This window comes from Loxodonta africana, chromosome 22 (genome assembly GCF_030014295.1).
Source record: "Loxodonta africana isolate mLoxAfr1 chromosome 22, mLoxAfr1.hap2, whole genome shotgun sequence".
Lineage (NCBI taxonomy): Eukaryota > Metazoa > Chordata > Mammalia > Proboscidea > Elephantidae > Loxodonta > Loxodonta africana.
The window spans coordinates 23,499,950-23,526,350 of record NC_087363.1 but is presented as its reverse complement, the minus strand read 5'-3'; the positions used below and the strand labels follow the sequence as shown (position 1 = coordinate 23,526,350).

General features: G+C 45.0%; 3 protein-coding genes across 6 annotated transcripts in view; 1 reads left to right on the top strand and 2 right to left on the bottom strand.

Annotated features, from left to right (window-relative positions):
* Positions 1-13,463, top strand: part of IHO1 (interactor of HORMAD1 1) — a 39,637-nt gene extending 26,174 nt beyond the window's left edge. Inside the window, exons 6-7 of the mRNA XM_003409664.3 lie at positions 11,308-11,411; positions 11,718-13,463. Of these exons, the coding sequence (XP_003409712.2) occupies positions 11,308-11,411; positions 11,718-12,872 (1,259 nt within the window). The 3' untranslated portion in view covers positions 12,873-13,463. The remainder of the gene's footprint in view (positions 1-11,307; positions 11,412-11,717) is intronic.
* An 8,121-nt stretch (positions 13,464-21,584) lies between these two features.
* C22H3orf62 (chromosome 22 C3orf62 homolog) lies at positions 21,585-24,838 on the bottom strand. Its single transcript, XM_003409663.4, has 3 exons — positions 24,156-24,838; positions 23,209-23,300; positions 21,585-22,084 (listed from the first exon to the last, which is right to left on the bottom strand). The coding sequence occupies exons 1-3, from the start codon at positions 24,599-24,601 to the stop codon at positions 21,819-21,821; spliced, it is 804 nt and encodes a 267-aa protein (XP_003409711.1). The 5' UTR covers positions 24,602-24,838; the 3' UTR covers positions 21,585-21,818.
* An 880-nt stretch (positions 24,839-25,718) lies between these two features.
* USP4 (ubiquitin specific peptidase 4) overlaps positions 25,719-26,401 on the bottom strand; it is a 44,840-nt gene continuing 44,157 nt past the window's right edge. For all 4 annotated transcript variants that reach the window (XM_010589806.3, XM_064274539.1, XM_010589807.3 and 1 more), the window contains one exon: positions 25,719-26,032. In XM_010589806.3, the coding sequence (XP_010588108.2) occupies positions 25,871-26,032 (162 nt within the window). In that variant the 3' untranslated portion in view covers positions 25,719-25,870. The remainder of the gene's footprint in view (positions 26,033-26,401) is intronic.

Below are 26,401 nucleotides of genomic sequence, written 5' to 3'. Positions count from 1 at the left end.
AGGATTGGTTCTATTGAAAATATGATCATTAGGAAAATAAAAAGGAAGAGCCGCTATCAAATTTAAAAAAAACAGTCTCTTTTGGAAAATAGATTACTCCTTACATTAAAATAAGTTCCATACCAATCAATATATTAAGTGTGTTAATTAAATCATAAAAGAACTAGAAGAAAACCTGGGAAAGATTTTTATATTTTGAAGTGGGGAAACATTTCTAAGCAAGACACATATAATTGTTAAGAAGAATGAGAACCATGTTGGAATGGAAGGACCTGTTTTGTTAAATGAAAACAGCGAGCAACTGTTCACATATACACAGTTTGCTTCAGGCACATCCTTGTGAGGGGGCGTGACTGGCCAGCAGAAACTGGGAAGGGCATCCCCTAGAAAAAGGGAGGCCGAGAGTCCTCCCCTTATACACAAAGGCTCCCAGAACTTTCCTTAGGCTTATTCATCAGCACAGCAGGGAGGGCCAAACTACAGGGTAAAAGGAAAATCACTGGCCATGGGTGGAAAAGCACTCACTTCTAAGTTTCATCAGAATCTGATCTTGTCTCAGTAAGCTCTCATCAAATTGCCGAAATAGAAATAAACAAAAAAAGTTCTTCATAGGAAAAGAGGGAGATTGTCCAGAATATGGAAGTGAATTTTAAATGGTATTTTTATACAAAAGCTAAAAACACCGACTTTTATAGCCAAAAAAACCAAAACCAAGCCCTGTGCCTTCGAGTCGATTCCGACTCAAGGGCAGGGTAGAACTGCCCCATAGAGTTTCCAAGGAGCACCTGGTGGATTTGAACTGCCAACCCTTTGGTTAGCAGCCGTAGTACTCAACCACTACGCCACTAGGGTTTCCTTTATAGCCAAAGCAGAAATTAAATGAATTAAATAAATAAGAAACATACGGACGCAGTCGATCTATACAGGAATATGCATATGTATTATATTAACGCAAAATTCCAGAAATTATTATTATTATTTTTTTTATAATATTAAATCCAGGAAGTGGGGCCAGGGTCTGCATCAGAGAGATTCAATCATTTTTCACCGTATGCTCATTTATATTGTTAGTGGTTTTGAGTTATTTTCGTAGATAAGATTTTTAAAAAGAAAAAGAATACATTGGCTTTGGAAGTAATGGACTCAGAATAAAAGCTTCTGTAAAGGAGAGGCCCCAAATATATGTCTCCCTGGAGGCAAGGACAGAATGTATGGGACCACAGATGGATGTTTCTGAGTGCTGAATCCAGACTTGAATACTTTGCCTGCCTTCCTCATCTTCTGCTTTCAAGGGGCTGGAGAGAGGTCAGTAATGTCCACTGTTGCTAAGAAACACTTCTATTTAGAAACTCAGTTCTAAGAAAAGATAATTACATTTGCTTTCTACTACAGATATCTCCATGATGTCCAGAAAAGTATGTGACCAACAAATATCCCTTTTGAGTTTAGGAGCAGGAACCCAGTAGTTGAAACATGAACAGCCTCTTTCTAATTTATTGATACGTGGAATATAACTTGTACTTGGGTTGAGAAGGAGGAGAAAGCTTGCTTTCTAAAAAGTTCTTACTGTATTTTTTTCAGTTTCTTTTTTCAATCATAAAGTGTACATGAAACTTACCATTTAACCATTTTTGAGTGTATAATTCAGTGCCGTTAAGTATATTCACGATGTTATATAACCATTGCTACTATCCATTTCCAGATCTTTTTTTATCATTCCAAACAGAAACTCTGTAGCCATTAAATAATAATTCCCCATTACCCTTCTTGCCCCTAGCCACGAAAGTAGAGTAGTACCTTTACTCTACTTTTGTTTCTTTGAATTTGCCTGTTTTAGGTAATTCATGTAAAGGGAATCGTATATTTCTCCTTTTGTGCCTAGATTATTTCACTTAGCATAATGTCTTCAGGATTCATCCATGTTGTATCAGAACTTCATTCTTGGTTGATTAACCATAACACAATAAAAAACAGAGAACTTTGTTCCTCTTTATGGCTGTATAATATTCCATTGTATAGTTATGTCACATTTTGTTTATCTGCTGATGACCTTAGATTGTGTCCACCTTTTGGTTTTTTTTTTTTTTTTTTTTTTGCTGCAGTGAACATTGGTGTACAAGTGTCTGTTTGTCCCTGCTTTCAGTTCTTTTGAGTATATACATACCTAACAGTAGAATTGTTAGGTCCTAAAGTAATTCTATTTTTAATTTTTAAAGGAACTGCCAAGCTGTTTTCCACAGTGACTGCACCATTTTGCATTCTATCCAACAAAGCATGAGGATTTTAATTTCTCCATATCCTCACCAACACTTGTTGTTTTCTGGTTTTTTTTTTGATGATAGCCATCCTTCCTAGTAGGTGTAAAGTGGTATCTCGTGTGGCTTTGACTTGCATTTTCCTAGTGAAGTTGAGTATCTTTTCATGTACTTATTGGCCATTTGTGTATCTTCTTTAGAGAAATGTCTATTCCATTCCTTTGCTCAGTTTTTAACTGGGTTGTTTTTTGTCTTGTTTTAGTTGTAGAAGTTCTTTATATATCCTGGATATTAAAACCTTATCAGAGACATGGTTACCAAATGTTTTCTCCCATTGTGTGGGTTGTCTCTTCACTTTCTTGGTAAAGCCCTTTGATGCACAAAATTTCTTAATTTTGATGAAGTCCATTTTATCTATTTTGTCTTTTGTTATTCACGCTTTTGGTGTCGTATTTAAGAATCCATTGTCAAAAATTAGGTCCCTAATCATTATCCCTATGTTTTCTTCTAAGAGTTTTATGATTTTAGTTCTTATGTTTAGGTCATTGATACATTCTGAGTTAATTTTTATATCTGCTGTAAGTATGCGTCCAACTTAATTCTTTTACATGTGGAGATCTAGTTGTCCCAGCACCATTTTTTTTCTTTATTCTTTTTTTTTTTTATTGTGATTTAGGTGAAAGTTTATAGAGCACATTAATTTCTCATTAAACAGTTAATGCACAAATTGTTTTGTGATATTGTTTGCCAACACTGCAATGTGTCAACACTCTCCCCTTCTCTACCTGAGGTTCCCTGTTTCCGTTTGTGCAGATTTCCTGTCCATTCAAGCTTTCTCGTCTTTGCTTTTGGCCTGGTATGCTCATTAGTCCCGTATACATGACTGAACTATGAAGCGTGACCCTCACATGTGTTAGTGTTGGCTCTATGGTCTAGTGGTTGGCTGAAGGGTGAACCTCAGGGGTGACTTCAGTACTGAGTGAAAAATGTGCCCGGAGGCCATACTCTTGGGGCTTCTCCAGGCTCTGTCAGACCAGCAAGCCTGGTCTTTTTTTTTTTTTTAATTTGAATTTTGCTGTACGTTTTTCTCCTGCTCTGTCTGTGACCCTCTATTGTGATCCCTGCCAGAGCAGTCAGTGTTGGTATCCGGGCACCATCCAGTTGTTCCAGCTCAGTTTGGTGGAGGTTGTGGTAGTTGTGGTCCATTATACTAATCTTTCCCTTGTGTCTTTGATCTTCATTCTGCTTTGCTCCAGCCAGGCCAGCACCATTTATTTTATTTTTTATTGTACTTTAGGTGAAGGTTTACAGAACAAACTAGTTTCTCATTAAACATTTAGTACACATTGTTCTATGGCATTGGTTAACAACCCCACAACTTGTCAGCACTCTCCCTTCTCGACCTTGGGTTCCCTATTACCGGCTTTCCTATACCTCCTGCCTTCTAGTCCTTGCCCCTGTGCTGATGTGCCCCTTTAGTCTCATTTTGTGTTTTATGGGCCTGTCTAATCTTTGGCTGAAGGATGAACCTCAGGAGTGGCGTCATTACTGAGCTAAAAGGTGTCTGGGGGCCCTACTCTCGGGGTTTCTCTAGTCTCTGTCAGGCCAGTAAGTCTGTTTTTTTTTGTGAGTTAGAATTTTGTTTACATTTTTCTCCAGCTCTGTCCAGGATCCTCTATTGTGATCCCTGTCAGAGCAGTCAGTTGTGGTAGCCAGGCACCATCTAGTTATACTGGACTCAGTCTGATGGAGGCCGTGGTAGTTGTGGTCATTAGTCCTTTGGACTTATCTTACCCTTGTATCTTTAGTTTTCTTTATTCTTTCTTGCTCCCGAAGGGGTGAGACCAGTGGAGTATCCTCGATGGCTAAGACCCCAGGTGCTATGCATCAAAGTAGAATATAGAACATTTTCTTTATAAACTATGTTATGCCAGTTGAGTTAGATGTTCCCTGAGACCATGGTCCCCACAGCCTTCAGCCCAGCAATTTGGTCCCTCGGGGAGTTTGGATCTGTCTGTGGGGTTTCCATGACCTTGCCTTGGATAAGTTGTTCTGGTTTCCCCAGTATTGCCAGCACCATTTATTAAAGAAACTCTTCTCTCCCTATTGAATGGACTGGGTATTTTTGTTGAAAATCAATTGACCATAGAAGCATGGTTTTACTTCTAGATTCTTGAGTCTGTGCCATTGGTTTATATGTCTATTCTTATACCAGTAACACAGTGTTTTTTGATTACTATAGCTTTGTAGTATGTTTTTAAATCAAGAAGTGTAAGTCCTTTGTTCTTCTTTTTCAAAATTGTTTTGAGGGCCTCTTGCAATTCCACCCCTGTGGAGCAATTCTATCCTGTAACACATGGGGTCACCATGAATCGGAATCAACAGCAACAGGTTTTGTTTTTTTCCAATTTCATATGAATTTGAGAATTGGCTTTTCCATTTCTGCAAAGAAAGTTGTTGTAATTTTGTAGGGGTTTCGCTGAGTCCATAGATCACTTTGGGTATTATTGACATTTTAAGTCTTCCAATCCATGAACACGAGATGTCTTTCTATTTATTTAGGTCTTCTTTAATTTCTTTTAGCAATATATGGTTTTCAGTATATAAGTCCTTTACCTCCTTTGTTAAATTTATTCCTAGGTACTTTGTTCTTTTTGATGTTACTGTAAATGTAATTGTTTTCTCAATTTCCTTTTAGTTTGCTCATTGCTAGTGTATAGAAATATAGATTATTTTGGAGTGTTGACTTTGTATCCTCCAGCTTCACTGAATTTGTTTATGAGCTCTAACAATTATTTTCTGGTTCTTTAGGGTCTTTTACCTGTAAGGTCATGTCATTTGTGAACAGAGATAATTTTTCCTCTTCCTTTTCAATTTGAATACCTTTCATTTCTTTTTTCTTGTCTAAGTGCTCTGGCTAGAAGTTCTAGTGCAGTGTTGAATAGCTGTCATGAAAATGGGTATCTTTGTATTGTTTATGATCTTGGAGGGAAAGCTTTCAGTCTTTCACCATTGAGTAAGATGTTAACTATGGGTTTTTCATAACTGCCTTTTATCATATTGAGAAATGTCCCCTCTATTCCTAGTTTGCTGAGTGCTTTTATCTGTTGGATTCTCTCAAATGCCTTTTCTGCATCAACTGATATAATCATGTTTTTTTCCCTTCGCTCTATTAATATAATACATTGATTGATTTCTTAAGCTGAACCACCCTTGTATTGCTTGGATAAATCCCACTCGATCATGTATATAATCCTTTTAATAGGGTGTTGAATTTGGTTTGCTACTATTTTGTTGAGAATTTTTACCCTATATTCACCTATAGTCTTTACTTGGCTTTTCTTGTGGTGTCACCATTCTGCTCCCTTATCTTTATATGTTATCTGGGTTTTTTTCCCCCTTTGGGGACATTTTTTGAGTCTTTTCTTTTTCCTTACTATTATGAGAATCAACTAAAAATGTGCTACAAATGATTAGATAATTCAATAAGGTAGCAGAAACTAGTAGAAGATACAATGGAAGGAAATATTCCATTTATAAAACCAACGCAGAAGATATATTATTCAGGAATTAAAGAGGACACAAAACTCACTCATCTTTTCTTTATGGTTTCTAGGCTTATGTCTTCCTTAGAAAGGCCTTCCCCATTGCAAGGTTACAATTTCCCCCATGTTTCCTTCTGGTTCTTTGTGTGTCTATGTGTGTATGTGGTAAATAACAAAAATTTGCCAATACAATTTTTATAAGTATAATTCAGTGACATTGAATACAGTTTTCATGTTGTGCAAACATTGTCACTGTTCTTTTCCAACTTATCCTTTTCTATTAACATAAATAATAACTTCCCCTTCCCCCTCCCTCCCTTCCCTGCTAACCACTAATAAGCTTTGGTTTCTATATATTTGCTTATTTCATATAAGTGAGATCATACAGTATTTGTCCTTTTGCGACTGACTTATTGCACTCTGCATAATGTTGTCAAGGTTCATCCATATGGTAGCATGTATCAGGACTTCATTTCTAATATTCCGTTGTGTGTATACATACCATATCTTGCTCATTCATCTGTTGATGGACATTAAGGTGGTTTCTACCTTTTGGCTATTGTGAATAGTGCTTCAGTGAACACTGGTGTACAGGTTTTTATTTGCATTCCTGCTTTCAAATATTTTGGGTATACTTAGGATTGAGATTGCTGAGACATATGATAGTTCTGTATTCAACTTTTTGAGGAACTGCCAAACTGTTTTCCACAGTGGCTTGTACCATTTTGCCTTCCTACCAGCAATGGATGAGGGTCCCAATTTCTCCATGTACTTGCCAACACCTATCGTTTTCCATTTTTTTAATCAAAGCCATTCTTTTGGGGGTGAGGTGGTATCTCATTGTGATTTTGATTTGCATTTTCCTAGTGCTCTTTGGCCATTTGTATATCCTCTTAGGTGAAATTTCTGTTCAAGTCTTTTGCCCATTTTCTGATTCGGTTGTTTGTCTTTTTCTTGTTAAGTTGTGGAAGTTTTTTTTTTTTTTTTAATATATGTATTTGTCTTAGTTATCTAGTGCTGCTATAACAGAAATACCACAAGTGGATAGCTTTAACAAACAGAAATTTATTCCCTCACAGTCCAGGAGGCTAGAAGTCCAAATTCAGGGTGCCAGCTCCAGGGGAAGGCTTTCTCTCTGTTAGCTCTGGGGAAATGTCCTTGTCCTCAATCTTTCCCTAGTCTAGGAGCTTCTCAGTGCAGGGACCCTGGGTCCAAAGGACATGCTATTCTCCTAGCTCTTGTTTCTTGTTCGTATGAGGCCCCCCGTCTCTCCGCTCCCTTCTCTCTTTTGTATCTCAAAAGAGATTGATTTAAGATTGTAGATAGAGTCCTGCCTCGTTAACATAACTGCCTCTAATCCTGCCTCATTAACATCATACCCATAACCTGTTGCCATTGAGTCAATTCTGATTCATAGTGACCCTATAGGACAGAGTAGAAATGCCCCACAGGGTTTTCAAGGAATGGCTGGTGGATTTGAACTGCCGACTTTTGGGTTAGCAGCCAAGATATTAACCACTGTACCCCCAGGGTCACCATTAACATCACAGAAGTAGGATTTACAATACATGGGAAAATCACATCAGATGACAAAATGGTAGACAATCACACAATACTGGGAATCATGGTCCAGCCAGGTTGAGAGATACTTTTGGGGGCACAATTTGGTTCATAACAATATTTTTTTTCATACTAGACCCTTATCAGATGCATGAGTCCCAAAAAGTTTCTCCTAGTCTGTTCCTTCTGGTATTTTATGGTTCATTTAATTATACTAAAATTGCTAATCTATCTAAAATTTATATTAGTACAAGAAATCTGAAATGTCAGCCTCATTTTAGGAAGGAATTTTTTTCTTCTTTTTTAGATATAAACTCTGAAGTAAATCACTTGGACTTAAAAGAATCTTTGTTTATTTAAGTCAACAACAACAACCAAAAAAACCCCAATCAGTTGCTGTCAAGTTGATTCTAGGTCATGACAAACCCATGTGCGTCAGAGTAGAGCTGTGCTCCACAGGGTTTCCAATAGCTGATTTTTTGGAAGTAGATCTCCAGGGTTTTCTTCCAAGGTGCCTTTGGGTGGACTAGAACCTCCAACCTTTCAGTTAGCAGCTGAGTGCGTTAACCATTTCCACTGCCCAGGAACTCTCTTTATGTATGTTCTGTGTAGTAAATTTCTGGTCTTTGTTGATAAGAGAAGATAAAAGAGATAGAATAGAACCCAGGGAACTAACTAAACCACCTACTGGCTAAACGAATTGAGGCAAATTTTCAAGTAAGACTAAATTTGAATTTGTTATTTTGTCCTTCATGAGCACCAAATGTCCTCTGGTTTCCCTTCCACTTATTGTGAAGAGTTAAAACAAAAACCAAAAACCAAACCCAGTGCCGTTGAGTCGATTCCGACTCATAGCAACCCTATAGAGCACTCTCTTATTGACAAATTGATTTTTTACCCATATAAGATGAAAAACTTAATTTGTCAAGAATCTTAAAACATGCTTAGTTATGAGAGGACAAAAAGAATATCTGGTGTAGTATTCCTGATTACTTACAAATTGTACTTGTTATTCATTTAAGATGTATCTGAGCTTACAATAGTTTCTCTATGCTTTTCCTTCTTAAAGCTCAGGTTTTATTCTCCAAAGTAGAAAAAAAACAGAAAGGGGATTTTGAGATGGCAATTACAGCTCTTTTTCCTCTTTTGCAGGACTCTGAAATTAGCCTGAATAAGGACAAAAAGAACTTCTGATTGTTTCTAAACTAAAACCATATTGTAGAACTTTGATATTTTCTAACATGATTGTGGTAGAGATTCAGGTTAATTATTTTGTCCCAATGCCATGACTGAATAACCCATCTTTTCCCCACTAATTTCAGATTCCCGTTTTTATTTTAGTCATTTCCGATCTCTGTTCTGGTCTCGTACCTAGTTTTTTCTCCTCCAGTTTATCATCCACAATGCAGGAAGAGCTCTCCTTTTAAACAGAACATGTGATCATATTAACCCCCTGTTTAACTGTGCCAGTGAACAAAGTCTTAAAATCAAGGCCACAAATCTTAACATGGTTGGCATACCCCTCCGTCCACTGTGGCCTCCACTCAGCTCATCCTGCCCCTCACTCACTATGCTTCAGTCACGCTTACCTCATAGCTCCTTTTTGGGGAATATGCTCTGTCTTCTGTGGGTAACATTCTTTCCCCCATGAGTTAATGCTGATTTAGCTAAATACCATTTCGGTCCTTGGGGAAGTCTTACCTCACTTACCCCACCCCTTACAGGTGAGGTTCACCTGTTACATGGTCTCAGGGCTCTCTATACTTTTCCTTCAGAATACTTATTTACATATCTATAAGCAGTTATTTGTGTAATTAGTTATTAACTACCTGTTTTTCCTGAGAGACTGTAATTTCAAGAGGGCTTCATCTGTCTTTGTCACTGTTATATCTATAGCACGTGGCCCAGTGCCCAACACATAGTAGATGTTCATTAAATATTTGTCGAGTAAATTTAAGAGTGCCTTCACATAACCTGTAGTCTAGCAAGAGGACTGCAACAATTAATTGCAGCACAATGTGTTATTAAATAAATGTGTGTGTATGAAATCTTGCTATGGAAAAGAGGGAAATCAGCATTAGTCCTGATGTGGTTAGCACCCACTTCACAGAGCCCATTAGGGCCCACGTGTAAATGGGGGATAGACAAATGCCCTGGCACTTACTCAGAAGGTGATAAGGAAGGGTAGAGCACACATGGTACCACCAGCAGAGAGAAGGAGCACGCAGGCCTCATGGGGAATGATACTTTCTGATGAAGTGACTGCTAAGCTGAGAGCAGAAGGAGGAATAGGAATCAGTTGGACTATGGTGGTGGTTGGGGAAAGGGGTATGGTGACAGGAATAGAAGCAGGGGTACTCTAGGTCAAGGGAACAGCATGTGCAAAGGCCAAAGGTCAGAGAGACTGCTCAGGGAACAGTCTTGTTCAAGCCCAGAGATGAGGAGAACAAGGGGGTAGGTAAGGTGAAGTAAGCCTCGAGGAGTAGGTGGAGGCCAGCCATCCTGGGACTTAGCAGCCAACTTAAAGATTCGGACTGCATCCTTTGGCCAGTGGGGTGCCATGAAGGTTTCTGTAAAGGTTTCAGAGGGGGTATGATGATATCCACATATCAGAAAGGTCACTCTGATGACAGGGTCTAGAAGGTAGGCCAAGGAGAAGGTTGGTGTGGTCATCTGGGCAGAAGATTTATAAAAATGGCATGGCAGACCACAAAGGACATCTGACCTCCTCTTAACTTCACAAGGAGGTAGGAGAATCAAGATTAACCAGCCCAAGGCTGATTTCTATAAGGCAGAGGTCAGACATATCTCCATCCTCCAACCTTTTTACCAATTCTGACATCAACCATCCCTCCCATGGCGCTCTACTCCTCTGCTTAGTTCGGTAATTCATTGCAATGGCTGCACAGAACTCACAGACAATACTCACAATTTGGAGTTTATTAGGAAAGTAACAGGTTACAATTCAGGTTCCGGAATGCTCAGGATACAGTTCTTCTATCAGGATAACCTCTTCTCAGCTGTGCCCCAGGCATGCCTGTCTCTGGCCCCTCGGCTTCTGCCCTGCTCAGGCAAGTGTTACAAAGCTCTTTTAGCTCTGCCAATAAGTGCCAAGAGGCACCTTACTCCACCAGTAAGTCTCGGCCTGAAGACTTTCAGCTGTTTTGGTCCGTGGGTCAGCAAGCCTAGCTTTGACAAGTGACCAGAGGCACTCACTCCACCAGCAAGCCTCCTGCTGATTTCCTGGTTCTGCTGCCTCTGCTGCTGCCATTTCTCTGTTGCTGCGCCTGACTGTCTTGCCATCTTTGGTGTTACAGCTCTCTCACTGTCTTCTAGGTCTAGGAGAGTCTCTGCACAGAGATACCAGGGCCAAAGGATATACTCTGCTCCCATCTTTCCTTTTTTGGTGGTAGTCAGGTCCCCTCTCTGCTCCGGAATTGGCTCTTTTTTAAGCCTAATGGGATGGAAAACTGACCAATCCCCTTGTTAGGATTCCATACACCTTATTTGCATTGTCCCACCCCCATAAGTGTGCCATGCACATTATTAGCAAGCTATCCAATCCCCTTGGTGGGCCACAAGCACCTCATTTGCATAGTCCCATCTAGTCTTTTGGTGGGAATTTCAAGACCATGATGAGAAAGGCCATATAAAAGTGATCCATCACACCACAAGATTCTCAGGGTTCCCAACAGGTGCTGAGGTTGGGACTGCTCTGGCCAGGATCTTCTCAGGGAGGAAGGGAAGAAGAGAGTGTGGAAAAACCACCCTGCTCTGGCTTCCACTCTCTGTCAAGTCTGGTTGGGGAGGACAGAGCCTTGGGTACTCGTAGGGCAGATTAAGGTTGTGACCCCTAGGGTTCAGCTCTTCCCACTCCACCACTGTGCCTTGGCAGGTGTGGCATCCCATAGTCTTCATGAGGTGAATTGTCATTGTTCTGTATTTAGTGCAAGAGACTTCGAAGGCCCAGAGTGACCTGGTACTTGAGGCAGTGCAGGACAAAGGCAGCACGGAGCAGACCATCCTGGAGATGCAGAAGAGATTTGAAGCTGTAAGTGTACACCCCAGGCCCTTTCCTCAAGTTTGTTTTTGACTTTGTCACTAAGACCCTGAGAGACACCTTTAAAGTTGCAAATTCTCAGCCGAGACTAGAAGCCAGCACAGGGTCCTTGGTAACAGGCCCAGGTAGAGGCCTGCCTACTTCCCAAGGTTCTGGCCACTGTGCTTCCCTGTGGGCTACCCAGCAGGGCCAAGCCGTGGTTTTGTTGGCTCATCCTTTGGTTTGTTCTCATGTTTTATTGTGCATTCTGAGTTGTTGCACTGTTTGCTACTCCTCTTTCTCACTGCCTCTCCCCAGAGACAAGCAGAGTTTATAGAAATGAAGTCTAACCTGAAGCACCTTGAAGTCTTAGTTGCCCAGCAGAACAAGGAGTTCCAGAAGCTGTGTGAGCATCTAGTCCAGCTGAACGTACCCAGTGTCCTGGCAGATCTGAAGAAATTTATCTCAGCGCCTCGAGTACATGAGCATGTGAAAGACAGCGCTTCCCAGACCTCACCAGCTCCAGCCCAGAGCCTCAATTTTACCAGGCAGGAAAAATCAGCCTCTGAGGGACCAGTTATGTGGCAGGCCCAGCTGCTCCCTGCTGCATGGAACCCCAGTGTGGGTTCCCTGTGGCCCAGAGAGTCTGGTGTCTGGGGTAAGGGAGGAAAGAGTGATATTCTCCAAGAAGAGGCCACGCTGCCAGCAGCTGGTCTCAGTAAAGGAAACAAACATGTACAGGACAAGGAGGTGCAGACTAACTCTGAGCATTGTGTTCTTACTAAAATAGAACGCAAGAACCATGGCCTCAGCATCCTGGGCCACAAGGTTCCTGGCAACAGGGACCTGGTCTCTCAGGGAGCCTCGCGGCTTGTATCCTTAGATTTAAACAACTTTGCAGCCAGCACTGAGAACTCCTGCCAAGAATATCATGCCAAAGATGTGTTTTCATGTGACCCCCGTGGACAAAGTTTGATAACAGAACCAAAAGGCAGGACGGTAGAAAGAGGGAAAAAAGGCAAGCAGTGGCAGCCTAGGAAAGCCCACAAAGGTAGGCTCCTGGCCAGGAAGCGAGAACAAACCCCAAGCAAGACCTGTGCTGTCCTATCTAAAAATCAGAGCCCTCAACCTCCAGTTTCTGTTCCAAAAAGGCCCTCCCTGGAGCAGCAGGAACCCCTTCAGCAGCCTCTGCGTCTGCTGCGTTCCAGGAGCCCTGCAAAGCCAGCCGGCCCCACTCTGGGAGGGGCAGTCATGCCCGGTAAGACAGCGAAGGCAGTGCAAGGAAGACTCTTGCAGCTTCGTAGACTTCCTTCCCAAGACAACGGCCTGCTTTCCAGCAGCTCCCAGGGGGATCACCAGATGAGCTGGTTCAGCAACCTCAACCTCAGAAGTTCAGAGTCCCCTTTGTGCAAGGAGCCGGGGAAGAATCTGCTCTATGACCTGGCTTTTGATAGCAGTGATGATGGCTTCTGACCAGCCCACAGTGACTTCAGCAGATGGTGTATTGGTCCCAGCTGGAGGGACAGTTCAGAACAGTTGGACTGACCAACAGCAGAAAGCCCCTGCAGCCTGCTTAGGACCCTCAGGGGCAGAGGCCTTGCTGGGTGAGGTCACTGGGGAGGGAGGCAGACCCGGGGCTCTGGGTGTCAGGTACTGCCCATGACAAGGGCCCTGTGGGATAAGTGTACCCTTATTTATTGGAAGGAAAAGTGTGCAGACAGAGGTAATGCAAGCTGGGGCAGTGCCTGGTTATGGGACATGAGGATGACAGCAACTGCACTTGGCAAAAAGGGGGAATATCTTGTGAAGGAGGGTCCTCACAAAGTCGCTGCTATGGCAGCACGGCTCCTGAACACAACATTTGGTTTTCAGGGTATCCCCTCTTCATGACCAGTACATCTCTGGGCCTCGAGATTGTTTTGTTTTTTCTTTTTTTTCATACTTTTATCCAGTTATGTGGAAACCCTGATGGCGTAGTAGTTAAGTGCTATGGCTGCTAACCAAAAGGTCGGCAGTTCCAATCCTCCAGTCATTCCTTGGAAACTCTATGGGGCAGTTCTACGCTGTCCTATAGGGTCACTATGAGTCAGAATTGACTCAATGGCAACAGGTTTGGTTTTTAGTTTGATCCGGTTATGCTGTGAGAGTGTTTGCATTTTTGATCAATGAACACATTAGACGCCACATAAAGATAATCTCTTTGTGAACAGTGTTAGAGCTGCCAGTGAAAGAGAAATGACAGGTACTAAGTAAAAACCCAGAGCATCGCTGCTGCAAGCTGCAGGACTCCATTTTCCTTCCTGGATGTTTTTTCCAACCCTATTTTTCAGCCACTTTTAAAGCTAATGATACTGTGTGTACCCTGTATTATTTCTGGGAGCAGTGAACTTATTACAGGAGACTTTGTCTTTCCATTTGTCTTGCTGAAGTTTTTGAATTTTTGCAACCTTTGTATGTTTTGTAACAAAAAATAAAGATGTGTTATTTTTAAAGCGTGTCTTTTTTTCTTTCATTAAGTTTATTGAAGTAATTTCTCATTAGTTCACTTAAATGAGATGTATATACCATCTTTTTTATTCCCTAGACTTCTCACAAGATGAATTTTGAACAAATAACGCCCTGCTCAAGTTATTCTTTCTCTTCCTTTATTGTATGAAAGTGAAAATCCTCATGGGTTGAAAGTCTTCCAGAATTTTCTCACTTCCAAGCCAGTGTAGTAAGTGACATTGGGGCCTCTGAGTGGACTGTTATAGAAAGTGATGGCTCTTGATTTCTTCTTATTTTTACATTTCTTATTCTCAGAGGGTATGTGTCCCACAGAAGTCTGTAAGGGTTGAATTTGCTTGCAACATCTTTGGTTGGCAGGAGTGCTAGGCACCAGCCTAAGCTGCTCTCAATGTCATTTCCAGAGCAGGGGCCTCCTGAGACCTTCAACCAAGAACCACCTGCAATTGCAGGGACACTCTCACAGGCCAAGGCAGTTCAGACTTGGGCTGTACTTCAGGTACCCTCATTTCTTCTCTCCCTATTGGGCCTCACTGCACATCTGCTCTTGTCTGCCCTCTGCAGCTTTCCCTGCCTTCTGTGCTGGTTTTCATGGTTTGTGTGAGGAAGGACCCCAGCCACACAAAGAGTTCTTCCAAGCCCTTCACAGCCTTTCAGAAAGGCTGACCACGCACGGGTGGCTGTTGAGCTGTCAGCATGAGGCTTGTGGGCCAAAGCGGTCTGGATCTGGAAATTTTTTATTACTCCAAGTTGAAAAGTTAAGTATTGAGTCATATTTTAATTCAAAGTTAAGACCCTGCTGAGAGAACTCCATCAGCGCGTATGACTGTGGCCTCCTCACTGAAGGGTCCCCCAGCTTTGAAATGTTAGAGCAGGACCCTTTGTTCTTTCATTCAGCTGTGAGTTATGAAATCCTGTATGTCTTCAGAAGTACTTCTTTTTGTGTAATAAAGTCAAAGGTCAGAATGACTCAGTGTTCTGTGAGCTGGGCATTTTTGTAAATGAGCAGTAAACTTATGTCGTAACAAGGCTGGGTTAATTAAAACTACACTGCCTGTCTCTGGTGATCATCAAGGAAGGATATTCTGTTTCTTATTTTATTCCTACGGGTTTTTTTTTTTTTTTTTATTAGCTACTGTGTTCCTGCCAGATTTAGTGAGCGTGACACAGCCCAGGCACGTCCCTGGAGCATGCAACGCTTTTGGCTCTTCTGATGCTGCTGGAGCTGTATGTGGCTACACAGGGGTGGATGTGGTGGGAGGTCTGTGGGCCTGAGGACCAGAGAACACCTAGGGACTCCTCCCTCTGACCCAACTGCAGCTATATTCTGAGAAGGGAAATGAAGCTGACTGTAGCACCTAATTGTCTTGACATTCGAGTATCAAATGTCATCTCCATGGAGAGGCCTCTCCTGACTTCCCCCTTTCTGAAGGTTCTCATCCTACTCACTGCTCATCCACTTTCCTTGTTTTAATTTCCTCATAACCACTTCATCTGAAATCATGCATTGATTTGTTTACTTATGTTTCACCTTCCTTTCCCAGTAGAATATAAATGCCAGAAGCGGGAGCACCATTTCCCCTGTCCCTGCTGTGTCCCCTGCACTCAGGAGTGTCCGATACTAGCAGATACTTGATAGATACTTGTTGAGGGCAAGGATTGGTTTATTATTATTCACACAGCTCCTTGCAGCCCTGTCCTGAAAATGAGGCCTTTCTGGCATTGCTTTGCAACTTGCCTTTTTTGTGTTTTGCCTCAGAAGCTCCAGAGGGCCCCTGATAAGGGGTCTCCAGCAAGATGTCCACTTCTGTCTCCCAGGCCAGCTCCAGAGCACTCCGCTCCCACCCAAAGGCCCCAGAGACCAACAAACTCTCTGTCCTCAAAAAAGATAGTTGATTTCTATAAGGGTTGGCAATTTTGAAAAATATTTTTATGCCAGGCCTTAGGCCAAAACCCTTCATCAAATCAAGGATTTTCCAGCTGGCCTAAGACAGAAAGTCCTTCCCTACTAGGGCTGAGATCCACTGACAAATAGATTTCCAGAGTAAGACTTTGTTCCCTCTGTAAATATTTAGCTGGAACCTAAAATATTAATGTTTTCCCACACACTCCAGGGAGAAAGTAAGTTGCCAGAGCCTCAGATTGTCTCCAAATGACAGAGCCTTTTCAATAAGGCGCAGTGGCTTCCCAAGGCCTCCCCTTGATTTCTTGCCTTTACTTGTCTTCGCTGCCTTACTAAAGGTCCTGGCTATTCAGGAGCAGGGGGGTTAGCCTGAAGTAGGCCCCTTTTGGCGCCCTGATTGCACAGTGGTTAAGAACTTGGCTACTAACTGAAAGATTGGTGGTTCAAACCCACCAGCCACTCCTTGGAAAAACTGTGGGGCAGTTCTACTCTGTCCTATAGGGTCGCTATGAGTCAGAGTCGACTCCAAGGCAAAGGGTTTGGTGTTTGTAGTTTTTAGCCCCTTTTGCAAATTCTCTTCTTGGATGTCTTTGAGCATTAACAGCTCACAGCCTCTAGGGGCAGGCTGGTGCTGCTGCCCTATAACCACATTCCTGGGCACAAAGATGGGGCACAGGCCCCAGGTGTCTGTCTCCTTCCTCCTAGTCCCCTTGGAGTCTGCCTTGGGATGGAACTGGAGGGTGCAGGAGAATGCCAAGGAGCCAGGGTAGGTGGGCCAGAAAATGGTTTCCCTATTTCCCTGCTCCCAAGTGAGGGGAGCAGGAGAAGGGGGCATCCTGAGACCCAGAGATGAGAAAGTAGATTCCAGTGTCTGCTTCTGCTGGCATGAGCCTCACAGAGGTAGAGGTGTGCTAACTAGAAGTGCCCCTGGAGCTCACTTGGCAAGAGTCAGAGTCCAGGCAGCCATGCCCAAGGATGTAAGGAACACCCCGATCTAAATGGGACTGAGGACAGGGTCACTGTTTCCACCCTCATCCATCAGTCTTGAATTATCCTTTTGAAAGAATTGTGGCTCTTCTTTCAGGCCTGTGCTGTGGCTCTCTGCTGCGTGTTGGACTTCACTCTGCCATTCATTCACCCTTTCTTCCTTGTTCCTGTCACTTCCTCTTCAGCCTTCCCTTCCAGCCCCCGGCCCTCCTTCCTCGGCCTCTCCTAAAATCTTCTGCCCTAGGTATTCTTCCAAAGTCTACCGCATGCAGAGCTGATTTCTACTGGCCTTGGCATGAACACTGGTGGGATGTGGCCATGGGCCCTTATCGGACTGGATGGGCCCCCCTTCTCCCATGACCTGTGCTATGGCTTGAATTTGCAGTTTGCAACCAGCAGGTTCCAAAGCTTCTATTTATTCTTGAAGCTGCCTTGTTTCTATTTTGATTCTGCTAATCCAAATTGCAGTTTGGTGTTTCCATGGAAACAATTCAGTGATTGGCTTGCCAAGATGAACTGTGGGGAAGAGAACCAAATGACGTAAAGCATTAATAAAGTTTTTCAGACATAACCAAGACCAACTATCGTCTTCCTGAAGAGGATTTGGTTCTAGCTCCCTGCAAACCTGAGGACATTTTATTAAATATATGTTCCAGGCTCCTGTTCCCCCTCCAGCACAATCCTACTTCAAAAACCCCCACTCTGAGCCTGTGAGCACTCACATCTGCCTGCTGCATTGACACACATGACAAGGCCAGGAAGGCCTCCCTGGGGCACCACAGGGAGCCAGGGATGCAAAGACAGGAGTAGATGTCACAGGGAAAAAGGAGGCCCCTGCTAATCTCAGCGTGGCATGCTAGAGGCTCAAGCCTCACCTGCTTTACAGGACAGCTGTGTTTCTACAGGGAGGAAAAGCTCATTCAAGGATTCCAGGATGAATTACCTGTTTGGTAAATTTGAATTTTCACAAAAAGTCTTTGCCAAACAGAGGCACACCTGTCTGTATGGCTAGGGAGAGCCTGAACCCACCCCCTCTGGTCCCCACCTCTGTACTGAGCCCTCATTGCCAAGGGCCACAGTCTCCACCTCAGGCAGAAGAAATGCTGTCATTTCATAGCCTTTCTTGGAGGCATGGGGCTGGATGCCAAGTCATAGCTACTCCCTTGGCACAGCCCCTACTGAGGAGGGACCAGCCTCTGACAAGTGACTGAGTTCCTGAGAAACAGCTCTGTGAGGCCTAAACCATCTGGTCCCTGAGGACCCTCCACCCTCGGGGAAGCACTGCCCCCTGTTGGGTCTTGCCGAGCACTCTCCTTGTGGCCCCTAGGCTGCACCCACTCCCCAAAACTGCTAAAATTCAGGCCTGGCCATGTGCATGGTCCCAGGGTTTGCCCACAGGGAATCCCATGGCTCGTTGGCGAAAATGAGGGTTAAAAAACAAACAAAAAGCAGTAAATTTGTTATTTTTATAGAAGTGATCCATGTCCACTGTAGATAAATTAGAAAACACAGGAAAAAAAAATGACTGTAGCCCCCACCCTCCTATAACTAGTTTTCTGTGCTTATGTTCATACATACAAATTTTCACAAATAGACTCAATTACATTTTTTTCCTTTTTATTAAATACATTTTTAATTTTGGAATAATTTTAGATTTACAGAAAAGTTGCAAAGATCATAAGAGAGTTCTTATATATTCTCCACTCAGCTTCTCCTAATGTTAACATCTTACATTACTGTGGTGCATTTGTCAAAACTAAGAAATTAGCATTGGTACATTACTATTAACTAAACTCCAGACTGGATTTTACCAGGTTTCCCATTAATGTCCTCCTTCTGTTCCAGGATCCAATCTAGGACAACATAATGCATTTAGTCATTGTGTCTTCTTAGTCTCGTCTAGTCTGACAGTTTAGAATCTTTCCTCGTTTTTTATGACCTTGACAATCTTGAGTATTGGCCAGGTAGCCTGTAGAATGACCATCAGTCTGGGATTTTCTGATGTTTGTCTTATCATTAGACTCGGGTTGTGGGTTTTGGGTAAGAATAGCACAGAGGTGAAGTGCCCTTCTCATCACATCCTATCAGCAGGGGTAGGTGACATCCACATGATATCACTGGTGATGTGAACCTTCATCACTTGGTTAAAGGAGTGTTTGCCAGGCTTCTCTGCTGTAAATTTACTTTTCCCTTCCCTAGTCTTGTCTTTGGAAGCGAGTCATTATGCCTAGTTCACTTCGAGGGGTTGGGATGGGGAGATGTGTGTGGAAGGGATGGATGTTAAGTTCTACCTCCTGTAAGAGAGAATCTACACATATTTACAATGCACTATTTAAGCCCTGGTGGTACAGTGGGTAAGAACTTGGCTTCTAACCAAATGTTCACAGTTTGAATCCACCAGCTGCTCCTTGGAAACCCTATGGGGCAGGTCTACTGTGTCCTATAGGGTCACTATGAGTTGGAATCGACCTGACAGCAATGGGTTTTGGTTTGGTTTAAGACCTGTTTTTTAATACCAAGTAGCCTGACATCTGTCCCTCCAGACAGCCCATTCTTCACCTGAGCGGGGACAACGGTGGCAGAAGACTGCATTTCTTCTCATCTGCTCCCATTCTTAATGCTCAGGGAAGAAATTTGGCCTCCAACTCCAACAGATGTGGGTACTTATGGAGGATGCCACCTCCCACAAGGACTGAGTGGTGGATGGTCCTGGGGGAGCCTCAGCCTCCTTCACCTTCTCCAGGCAGGGCAGTGGCAGTGCCACACCCAGGTGGGAGCCAGTGCTTAGGCTGGGGAGGTTCATGATGGCCTGGCCCTGCCATCATTCTCAGGGGCCCAGGCAGTCCTGAGCTGGGCCTACCTCTGACTAGGACACGATGCACAGCCTAGAGGAATAACCAGACCCATGGTGAAGGGGTGTCACTGGCTCTGTAGCCTTGCCAGGCAGTGCCCTATGCCTCCCAGACTAGCAGATGGCCCTCGGGGGATGGATCCCTTGGCCACTTGGCCCTGAGGACAGGAACTATCTTTCCCAGCTCTTCTGTTTGGTCTGGCTTTGGTTCTTGCAAATAGTCCCTATGTGAGCCTCCCCACTTCTACCCTCCCGTCTGAGCCCAGTAGGTAGGCCAAAACCAAAACCAAACCCACTGCCGTCGAGTCGATTCCGACTCATGGCGACCCTATGAGGAGGTGGGCACTTCCCTGTGATTCAGTTTCTAGAAGGCATTGAACCTTGCCCAACAGCTTATTAGGTTTCCAGAAAGAACATCACGGTTTGAGAGATTCATCCAAATAATTTCTGGAGAAGGCCTTTCCTTCCAGAGGTGGCCTGGAGTCAGCTCTGCTAAGCCTTTGCTGTTATGTCTGATCTCACGAGGGCAGTGGCCTGGCCCTTTCTCCACTCCGTCTTGCCCCAGCAGGGTCATTGCACTGGGAGCCCCCTGTAGTCTCCCAAAGTCTCCAAGCCTGGAGTGAGATGGGTGGGATCTGGGCTTATTGTCCCCTTCCCATCCCTTCAACTGAGGGCCCAGGTCTGATGTGGCAATGTGTGGGGGTGTGTGGCAGGGAGGCCTCATGGAACTGTCCTGTCAGGAGGGGATCAAGGATGCTCCCAGTCTCTTTGACTCAGCCAGGAGACCTCTGCCGAAGCCTATGAGCTGGGTAGGGGCAGGGATGGGGCATCGAGGGGAGGTGGATCTGGGCATGAGGAGGGCACGGGGCCTCTTATGGATTGAACTGTGTCCCAAAAATGTGTTGTCAATCTAACCTCTGTGCCTGTGGTGGAAACCCTGGTGGTGTAGTGGTTAAGTGCTACAGCTGCTAACCAAAAGGTCAGCAGTTCAGATCCACCAGGCACTCCTTGGAAACTCTATGGGGCAGTTCTACTCTGTCCTATTGGGTTGATGAGTCAGGCTCGACTCAACGGCAACAGGTTTTGTTTTTTTTTATGCCTGTGGTTATAATCCCCTTTGGGAATAGGCTGTCTTTGTTATGCTAATGAGATAAGATTAGCCTAGGGTGTGTCCTAAATCAATCTCTTTTGAGATATGAACGATTAAACAAGCAAAAGCAGCAGAGTTGGAGGAAGAGAGATGCCAAGACAGGTGAAGATGGCCCAGGAGCAGAAGCTCAAAGCAGGGCTTCGCATCTGTTCATTGTGGTTCAAACCCCTGATGAGAATTTACATTTCTAACAAGTTTCCTGCTGAGAATTTGCTTTTTTAACAAGTTCTCAGGAAGGTATACATAAGAATCACCTGAGGATCTGGTTAAAATGTATATTCTGATTCAGCATATCAGGGGTGGAAACGATTCAGTATATTTGGGGTTCAAACCCTTTTGTTCTTGGCTCAAAGAGACAAGGACCTTCCTCCAGGGCCAAGAGAGAGGTAAGCCGTCCCCTAGAGCTGGCACCCTGAATTCAGACCTCCAGCCTCTTAAACTGTGAGAAAATAAACTTCTGTTTGTTAAAGCCAGCCACTTGTGGTATTTCTGTTATAGCAGCACTAGATAAGACAGGGCCTGTGGAGACATGGGGGTCCCAGGAAAGCCAGCGTGCAAGGGTGGCAGAGGGCTTGGAGCCAAGGCCCAGCCTGATCCCAGTTTCTTTGTGCAGGCTGAGCTGGCCAGGACGGATGGGTCCAGGGGATGCACGAAGCCCACTCCAGCTGTGTCCTGTGCATCTTTATCAGGGGCCGGTGGAAAAGAACACCAACAGACACAGTAGAGGCCCATCACCCACACTTGCTTCAGGTGCTGGGTATATCGAACATCCACTAAAAAAAAAACACATTCAAGATGTCAAGAAATGTTTAACAAAAAAAAATTAACAGTAAGAAACATTCCAAAGCAAAAGAATACAAAAACTGGGCTCTCAGCTCAAAAAGGGACACAACCAGAAGTTAAAAATGTGGTAATTCAGATTCTGCCAATCCTTTGAAAAATACAGCCCCTGATGACCACCATGGCTGCTGCTTCACAGGCTCCTTAACGTCCACCTCACAATCAAAGCTAAAATCAACTGTCCTATTCAATCTGGTATTTAAAAGAGGTCATCAAATTGTAGTCTTCTTCCAAGTCCAGAACAGTCTCCACGATATTGTGATCATCAAAAGCCTGCTTGAGACCCCCAGGGTCGGCATCCGAGGCCTTCCGAGGGCTCTCGTCCACAAACAGGGCCCAGGCTTCCTCCTCAAAGGGCGAGTCGTCGCAGCGACCACACACGCGGTTTAACTCATTTTCAAATTCTAGTTTTCCAGCCAATTCTTCAATAGTTCGGATGCTTGTATGGTCTTAAAAATAAGAACATTCAGCTTTATATTAATAATTCCAGTGGAAAGTTTCAGAAGACATTTAAGACACAAGTTAAAAACCACACATGGGTGGGTGGTCATTCCTCAGGGACTGTGCAAAGCCAGGCATTACCCCGCTCGGGGCAGGCAGGCCCAGAGAGAGGCCAAGTAAAGGTGGGCATGGCGCCCTCCTTTCAGGCCCCGCATTTATCAAACCCCAACTATCCGCCAGTCCCCACGGGTGTTAGTAAGAGGACACAGAGCTTCACAGGCTTGTCCCGGCTCTCAGGGAACTCCCTGACCTACAGGGAAACAAGAGGTGGTGTGATGGTTACATGGTTACCTAAGTGCTGCCTGTCATGGGCGGGGGCAGTGAAGAGGGTGAGCTGGGGCATAATGACTTCAGTTCATCTCCAGGCAATCGAGGACTCAGTCCACTGGAGTGGTGGGCTGGCACGGATCTTGCATTGTGGTCTAGGGTAAGTACCTCCTCCCACTAGGCCTCCCTTTCACCCCCCATAACCGGGAGGCCCTTCAGAGCCAACAGTTTCAGCCAGTGTCCAAAGCTCTGCATCCCTTCACTAGGAGCTATCTGTCCTCTGTATAGTGTGAGCCATTTAAAAACAGTCCACACAGAGAATATACAGATATATGCATTAAAAAAATGTCTGAGACGATGTACACTGCTATGTTAACAGTGGCTATCTCAGAGTAGTGGAATTACAGGGGAGTTTTGTCTTCTAATTTTTCTTCTGATTTTGTATTATCTACCCCAGCTAGATTGCCCTGCTCTCCTTTTTGCTTATCTCTTATTTCCTTCAGCTCAACCACCATGTCCTTGGGGCCTCTGCCCCTTTCCTGAAGGCTCCACTGTAACTAGACATTTATGAAATGACCTTATTGCTATGTCCCCCCACTCGGCTGTCAGCGATGTAAGGGCAAGGACAGGGCTGGTTTTGCTCACCACTGTATGCGCAGACCCTATTGTGAGCAATGCAAATCTAGTGAATGAATGGATGATAGGTAAGAGGGTGGCTTCTTATCTAGGACATTTGCTGAGTCTGGGAGCCTGTGCGAGGGGTCTGCCCTCCCAAGGAGAGAATGGACCAGCCCTGTGTACTCACCGATCATATCAAGGAGATCCTTTGTGACTTCTTGGCTAGAATTGTTGAGTGGCATGTTTGAGTCAACCTTCAAATCTTTCTCCATATCTTTCCTGCAGCCCCGGGATGGGGGGAGGGGGAAGTTGGGGAATTAGATCTTTCAAGAAACTATTGGAGGGGAACTCAAGGTTAGATAAATGTTAAGGACAAAAACTTGTCATTTACACTGTAATTAGAGACAATTAATTGGAAACCGTTAGTCAGGGAAGAAATTGAAAGCATCATCATAATGGCTCATGACCATCACCAACTGGGCACTAATGTTTGTGATAACCATGATAAATATCTGCGGAGCTGAGCCAGTAAAATGGCGTCTTCACTCCCTGCCTAGAGGGAGCCAAGATGGTGGGAGCAAAGTTTCATTCCCAAGACAGCCCTTGCCCCAGATCAAGGCGCCGGGCACTGGTCAGACTGAAGCCACCTGGAGAAGGAAAGGTCTAGAGACCGTAACCTGGGAACGAAGGGCGTAAACAGCTAGCGGGCAGGCACGGACAGAGGCGAGAATGCAGCCAGGCAAGGAGGGTGAGCCTCTCCCCAGTGAGGGCAAAGGCCCCAGTGTCAGCCTCAGACACTGGAACTAAGATTTTTGTTTCTGCAGTATAAAAAAAAGATTGCCAAGTAATCAGGTCACTTAACAGTTTACTGCCCCTTAAGTACTGCAAAGTGGTTTCCATGACTCGCCTGACACCCAGAATTGACAACACCCCACCCTTGAACCCCTCCCCACACACAAAATATTAACTACTTCTGGGCCGGATTCTGAAGAATGTCTGTACCTCCCAAATGTTGTCTTAGTGCTCCCCAGGGGAGGCAAGGGCAGTGTCAGGCGTAACCTAGACTCTTGGAGAATGTTTTCAGGAACAAGAATTCCCTTAATTGTAAATTTTAAACTCTCAGATTAGAATCACCTTAAACTTTCTTTTCTCCAGTTTTCCCCATCTCCTGTGGCTCTCCAAAACTGTCTTTCAGGTGCCAAAATGGAGGAATGCATCAATACGTTTTCCTTGCTGGTCAGAGGTTTTCTTTGGGGGCAGAAAGCATGTGGCTTTGCATTTACTGGGGCATGGTTTGGTGCAAAGGCAGGGCTCTCGTTCTCAGCAGCCGACGGGACTGGAGCAAGAGGTGCAGCAGCGCAGGCGGAGAGCGGGTGTCTCCTGCAGAGGAGCTGGGGCGCCGGGAGGGGGAAGGAGGGCGGTGCAGCATCCAGCTCCCGCCTCTGAGGGCCCGAGCACTCCTGGGACTGACTGACTCCTTCAAAGGCCCGGTCAATGGCTGCGGCCAGCTCCTTTCTGCATCTTCTTAGTTTTTCAGACATTTCCCCTAAAAGGGACCATGTCCGTATTATGTAATGCATTGGAAATGCACAGACTACAGAATGACCACCTTACAGATGAGCTGGCAAACCACTCCCGAAAGGGGACCTACCGCAATTTCCTTGAGCTTGACCGGAAGGCAGGGGGACCCACACCTGGGGCTGTCTCGCCCGCTGGCCTCGGGGAGGAGCCTGCAATCGGGCGGGAGGAGTCCCGGGACTCCCGCCCGCCCAGCAGCTTCCCGCTCCGCCCGACCCGGCCCCCCCGCGCCACCCTTGGGCCAGAGCCCCGCAGCCGCGTCCTCACCAAGCAGGGCGGCGACACTGCCCGCCGCAACGGTCGCCGCGCGCGCCCGGCCGGACTGCCCCCACCCCCGCGGCTCAGGTTAAAGGTCAGACAAAAAGGCCAGCGACCAAATTCTGAGTTCTGTAAGCCCGCGAGGCCAGTAAGGGGGAGCCACGGCCGTGCGGTGGGGGGCCGAGGTGGAGGCGGAGCTGAACAAACATTGGCAAGAACGTCAGCCCTTTTCCAGGGCTGACACTTTCCCAGGTAGGGTCTCCTCAAGTCAACATGGGGAGAGACGACTGGGTGGGAGCACAAAACCCAGCAGTTCCCTGTTCTGGCTTCTTTTAAGTGGTATCACAGGGTACCTCAATGTCAGTTTACCAAACCTGGTGAAGGGCGTAAGAGAACTGCTGGGTTCCACAAGAGGTAGAGGGACAGGAGACCCCAACACTACATATCCCCATTTCAGTACAGAATGCTGGGAATTCCAAGATGACTCAGAAAAACTAGAATGGGCTTCAGTGCTAATGCTTGGGAATTATAAACCCATCTCAGTGTACAGCAAGGGAGAAGGGGTCGATGCCAAGTTTACTTGAGGGCTTGGTTTACTGTGAGCAGACCACTGAGGTGACCAGTAAACGGCACAGAGCCAGAAATTCAGGCACTCAGGGCAGCCCTGCAGCAGGTCTTTACCACCGGCCACACCATGCTCAGTTACAGTGTCCTCTCCATTCTTTGGAATCCATCAGGCATACTCCACTGGGCCCCCCACCCTCTACCCCCACCCCAGCGCCACAGGTTTTACAGAAATCTCTCACCACCTGCTTAAAAAGAAAAATAATTCAGTCTCTTGACATAACCTTCTGAGCAAACAGGGTCTTTTTTTTTTTTTTTTTTTTCCTTCTGCTCATTCAAGAAAGGAACTTCATCTGGTTTTTAGACTGAACACTAGCAGTCTTCAGAGTGTCCGAGATGCCCTTCTGGGGGATTACACTGTGCTGCAGGGTGGCAGGGTTGCCGAGGCGTCAGTTGGTGTCCATGCTGCAGGCCTCGTTATCCCCCAAGCCCTGCTGAGAGCTGCTTGGTCTCATCCTTCCATCAGAGGAACCAGGAAAAGTCATGAGTGAAGGTATCTTAGAAAAGTCATCATCCCGACGCTGGTAAAATAGCACATACGCTGCTTTTGTCTAAAATACAAAAGGGAAAAAGTCCATTCACTGGCTGGAAAAAAATCACTGTTAGGTCTGGAATATCCACGCTCCCTGGCTTCTTTCTCGCTCCCTGGCTTCTTTATCGCTGTTCAAATCACACACTGCTTAGCAATCTGCTGTCTTGCCCTGGGCATCCGCACAGAGGTGACCATGAATGAAGGCCCTTCCATCTGACACTGACTGCCAGGGGAGTGTGAAAAAGCAGGTGCCTTGTAACAGAAGCCCGAGGAGAGCTGGCTATGCCTTTAGGAAGGGTCCGGAGGGAATGGCAGCCAGCACTTTCTCTACCTCTCCTAGCTCCCATTGTCACACCAGGATGACTAAATACCACACTAGCCCAAAACC

What these genes read in the sequence shown, in the direction of transcription:
- C22H3orf62 (XM_003409663.4), bottom strand. Translation starts at nt 24,601, where the DNA reads ATGCATTACATAATACGGACATGGTCCCTTTTAGGGGAAATGTCTGAA. An exon ending in TGGAGAAAAGAAAGTTTAAG is followed by an intron (nt 23,301 to 24,155) that starts GTGATTCTAATC and finishes CCGGGGCTGCAG; the next exon opens with GAAAGATATGGAGAAAGATT. An exon ending in GGATCTCCTTGATATGATCG is followed by an intron (nt 22,085 to 23,208) that starts GTGAGTACACAG and finishes CTTATTTTTAAG; the next exon opens with ACCATACAAGCATCCGAACT.